Below are 4,542 nucleotides of genomic sequence, written 5' to 3' on the forward strand. Positions count from 1 at the left end.
AGCAAGCACTCCCTAACAAGAAGAACAGACTAAACATTATTTTCATTAAATTTAGAAAAAAAATACGTGAATCCCACTATGTTGTGTTCGAAGAGATTTAAAGCAACTCAATCCATAGCCCAAAAAAAGCCTTATATAATATAAGATAAAGAAGTAAAAATACCAACACAACAGGAAAAACGAGAGCTCGTCCTCAAATCTGTTTTCACCAAATGTTTCTTGATATTTGACTTCTTATACGAACTTGTTTCTTCTTGAAGCTTGAGATTCTTCTATTCAAAACCTTTCCAATGCAGTGCATCCCATAGGTAGTCAAATGAACTGTTTACACAATGAATTTCCACCTACCTCAACAAATTACAACCATTTCTCTCTTGTACGTAAGTGCACGTGTAAACGATGTGCAACTCAAACAATGACCAGTTGAAACCCGATATTTGGAAAAGAACACTTGGAAGAAATCAAGCACCAGGAGTTTTGAAGAATAGTAAAGAACTGTAGATGGCATTGTGTCCTCTGAAAAGATAATGTCACCTCAAGCCTTTAATCGCCACATATGCTACCAGAAACAGTTTCAGAGCCTTCACAGATCTACCTCTCAAGGAAATCCTTCAAAGAAAATAGTTGATTTCCATCCTACAATATGACATATGGTAAAAAGTAATTTAGCAACATGTTAAAGAATAACAGCTAGAGGAATAAAACTCTTTTCCTAACTATTTTGCATCAATAGTCACATGTTTTTTCATGCTAATATAACTTCACTTTTCTCTTGTTAAATCCCTTATGAAAGATAACAGCCATAAGAAATCATTTCAAAGTTATATGTGATTTTCAACATGTGGCAAGTATAGAAAGAAGATACAATAAAAAGCAGCAGAGAGAATATAATGATGACAGAGATCATCTCAAGCAAGAATAGTCGATTTTTTATTTTATTTATTTATTTATTTATTTATTTTTTATTTGTACTTCTTTTGTTAGAATGCAGTCGTATACCCTTGTGTTTTGTTGCAAAATGAATTGAATTTTATCTCCCTACCCCTATGCCCCCCCGCACCCCCTCTTTTTTCTGGTCTTAGAATAGGCTACTAAACCTCCAATAGTATTAAAACCAAAAGAATTCACTCTCAATCACAACCCCTAGGAGTATGTATGGCATGTGTAATACATACAACTTAATAATGCAACGAATAATAATTTAACATCTTCCTTAATATTGTCCAGTTTTATTAAATCCACTTCACCAAACGTGTCACGTGGGAATGGAACCAATACAAACAAGGAGCTAAAATGCAACTTGGACGAACACAGTTAAAGTGCATTTTACCCGTACTTCTAGCATTCATTACAAAATCAAAACTCAGGAGTCCAGGAAACAATTATTCAGCAGCAGAATAATAGCCATTGTCAAACCTTGCCATATTCTTGATTCAAGGATTGCCTAACAACTGTTGCCTGCTGTATTAGCCTTTCCACTGCTGAATATTTTGGCAGGTTAGCATGTGCTGCAACCATGAGTCACGTGATAGGAGAAAGTGATTAACGATGAAGAGAAATTTGAGAGACCACAATCATCATCATCATCATCATCATGATAATAAAAGGAGAATACAAGGAAAATATTCCCACGAATTGCTACAATTTTAAGAAACCAATACCAAGAATTGCCTTGTTTAAATTCTCTGCAACACGCTGTCTGTATTCCGAGCTTGAAAGATGAAACATAGGGGATTTTTCTGGTTCCTCATAAGCTAGCAGAGACATGAAATCCTGCAGGGAAAAATATTTGTCCATCATTTCATGAAAAAAAATTATCTAAATTTAAGTTAGAAAGCTCAAGTTAACTTTTGTTGGGACCAAACGTAAGTGCGCAATATAATTTTACCAGAGAAGGGACATACTTCAATTTTTTCAACGTATTTCTGCATCTTCCCAAAGGGAGTCAACTTCATTTGAGCAAATTCCAGAGCTTCAGTGCTGCCACAGTAAAAGAATTTAAAAATTTACCTTCATTAGGAATATATCACTATTACCTACTCACCATTTCTTCGAGCAGATGAGGTCAGCAAAATGAAGGCTCAAAAGATCAAAATGTAAATCCTTATTGTTTTCTAACAAGACAGGAGCGAAATCTTGAGTCAATTCAATGGCCTTCAATGCATCCCCGTCTAGTGCGGAATGGAAAATTCCTGGAAGTAAATGGCATTATTGTTACCGTGCATAAGAAAATAAAATAATCTTAGCAGTTACACAAATAATAGAACTCTATTGCACCAATCTTATATAGCATGTAAAGAACATCTGGTGAACAAAATTTCCACTGTTCTAATATGGTCAAATTATGCAGAACAAAATACTGATTTTTAAGACAACCCTATAGACAAGTATAGTAACTTTAACAAAACAGTGTTCATTTCCCATCAGATTTTTTTAATTAAAATATCTTAAACATTATTGACTTATTTTTTTATTATTGCGCTCAGGCAATTATTGACAAGTAGTCATCTTATCTATGAACCACACAAACATCTGGCATTTTATAATGGATGTCTTATATTCTATTCTCAGTATGTTTGCCACACAAACAAAGCTTATTGTTAGTCTTGGCAGGCAGCACAAAACATTAGAAAGAGACAATGAAAACTTCATCCACTTCTCAAGCAGTATAAAATATAGAGAATCCAATACCAATTATGTTGTCTACAATAAAAACCACTTAATTAAACATAAAGTTCGATTATTTATCGTTGGGGACAAATAGCATTCCTTTACCCTTTTCAATAACTCAAATTACAACTACATCTCACTGACCTTTCAAAATATATCTTCTAGACATTTATCAGTTAAAAAAAAAAAAAATCTCCTTTTGAATTTTCTCAATAGCATTAATGCTACTAGTTTCCTTTTAAACTATTTCATAGTTGTTAAACCAACTCCTTCCCGTCCCCTTCTTATCCTGCACCAGTATGGGTAAGATAGGTAAATAAAACAATCTATTACAGATTTTAAGTACATTCATACAAGAAATATCATGAAATTATACTATGAGGATGTGATAATTTAATTAATCTTGTTCTTATAGCACATTGCCAATTATAATTTGGATCTTGCTACATGTACATCAAGATTTACCTAAGGGATTACATAATGCCACATTTCGCTCTAACATTTGACAGTTTAAAACATAATAAACTTCTTAATTCAATATTTTCCCTCTACATCATTTTTGGTAACCATTTATGTACCATTTTGATGTACAATTAGCAAAATCTTTATAATTTCATCATTATGGGCATTGACAAATTAAGATTTGTCCTTCAAGCTTTAAATGAATTATGGAACAATAAACTCATATAAGCTTCAAGTATAAGTTCTTATCCATTGTGTCCTTGAAGCAGTTATGCACAAGATATGATAGGACAATTTTGTGGATATCTTTGTCATTTACAGCCTGCAAGGGGTGAAATGAACAGTCAAACACCAAAAGAGTATATAAAACAGTACACAGAAGAAACTTATAGTAAAGTGAATATAGTAAACAACAGCATCAAAAATCCCAGAAAGTTTAGAAGAAAACGGAGGCAAAAGGACCATCATGCCCACTACCATTAGGTTAGGCTACTTTCTAAATAGGGAAATGATACAAAGGAAAAACACCATTTTAATCCATGAGAATATGCAACCTGTTGTTACATGGATACTACAGATACAATTAGATAACTACATGAATAATGAAATTTAAACTTAGACCCGAAAAAGTTGAAACAAGGTGATATTTAGCATATAAACCAAAATCCGAAAGAGTAGCAAACAATATTAACGTAGGTTTCTCAGAATGCAATATCAACTGTTAGAAATCCAAAACCAGGGTAATCATCTTCATTAGACACAATACAAACTGTCCACCGCAAGATTCATAAAGGCCAGCCCACCAATACGTAGGCCATCCATCTAACGAGAAAAGGATATTAATTGCGGTCTGCCCACTTAGAGCCCCACCTCCCTCCCTAATCCACAATTAAAGTACCATATGCTCTCTCTAAACTAGATTCTCTCTTTCCAGAGCAGTCTGGTGATTAGCCTATCCTCCACTGCGCAAATAGATACTGTTAACAAATAATTTCTACAAAAAGAAGTGGCGCACAGAATCTCTGAATATACATGTTCTGCAACATGAAATAGATCCGAACAGTAATACAATTAAAAAAGTTGTTTACCATAAAGAGTAGCCACCCAAAAAGCAAAATAACTTCCGATAATCAATTACATCAAAAAAGTATATATTCCAGTTTCATACTAACTTAACTTGGTGCATTATTTTCTAATGGGTGCCCTGATTACTTCCAAACCAAGCATACATAAAATGCAAACAAAGAATGAAAACCCAACTTAAATTAACAATTAAAATCGGAATCTTGAAAATATAGCCACAAAAAATGCAAAATTAGAGAAGATATTTTCAACCCAAATCAAAATCATAAATCATAGCCCGAGAAAAACCGAGAATGACTTACAATATTTTCCCATTGTCGTGGATCA

General features: G+C 33.4%; 1 protein-coding gene across 2 annotated transcripts; it reads right to left on the bottom strand.

Annotated features, from left to right (window-relative positions):
• Nucleotides 1–115: 115 nt before the first annotated feature.
• On the bottom strand, nt 116–2,799 carry LOC111401304 (ran-binding protein 10-like). Of its 2 annotated transcripts, none has more exons than XM_023028986.1 (5): nt 2,120–2,799; nt 1,905–1,980; nt 1,662–1,773; nt 1,417–1,508; nt 116–636 (listed from the first exon to the last, which is right to left on the bottom strand). In XM_023028986.1, exons 2-5 carry the CDS (start codon nt 1,953–1,955, stop codon nt 592–594), a joined length of 300 nt encoding a protein of 99 aa, XP_022884754.1. In that variant the 5' UTR covers nt 1,956–1,980; nt 2,120–2,799; the 3' UTR covers nt 116–591. The 2 variants fall into 2 exon arrangements, with proteins under 2 accessions (XP_022884754.1, XP_022884753.1); XM_023028985.1 differs by having other exon boundaries at nt 2,045–2,791.
• Between the last annotated feature and the right edge of the window lie 1,743 nt (nt 2,800–4,542).

The sequence above is a fragment of the Olea europaea genome, chromosome 10 (genome assembly GCF_002742605.1).
Source record: "Olea europaea var. sylvestris chromosome 10, O_europaea_v1, whole genome shotgun sequence".
Taxonomy (NCBI): domain Eukaryota; kingdom Viridiplantae; phylum Streptophyta; class Magnoliopsida; order Lamiales; family Oleaceae; genus Olea; species Olea europaea.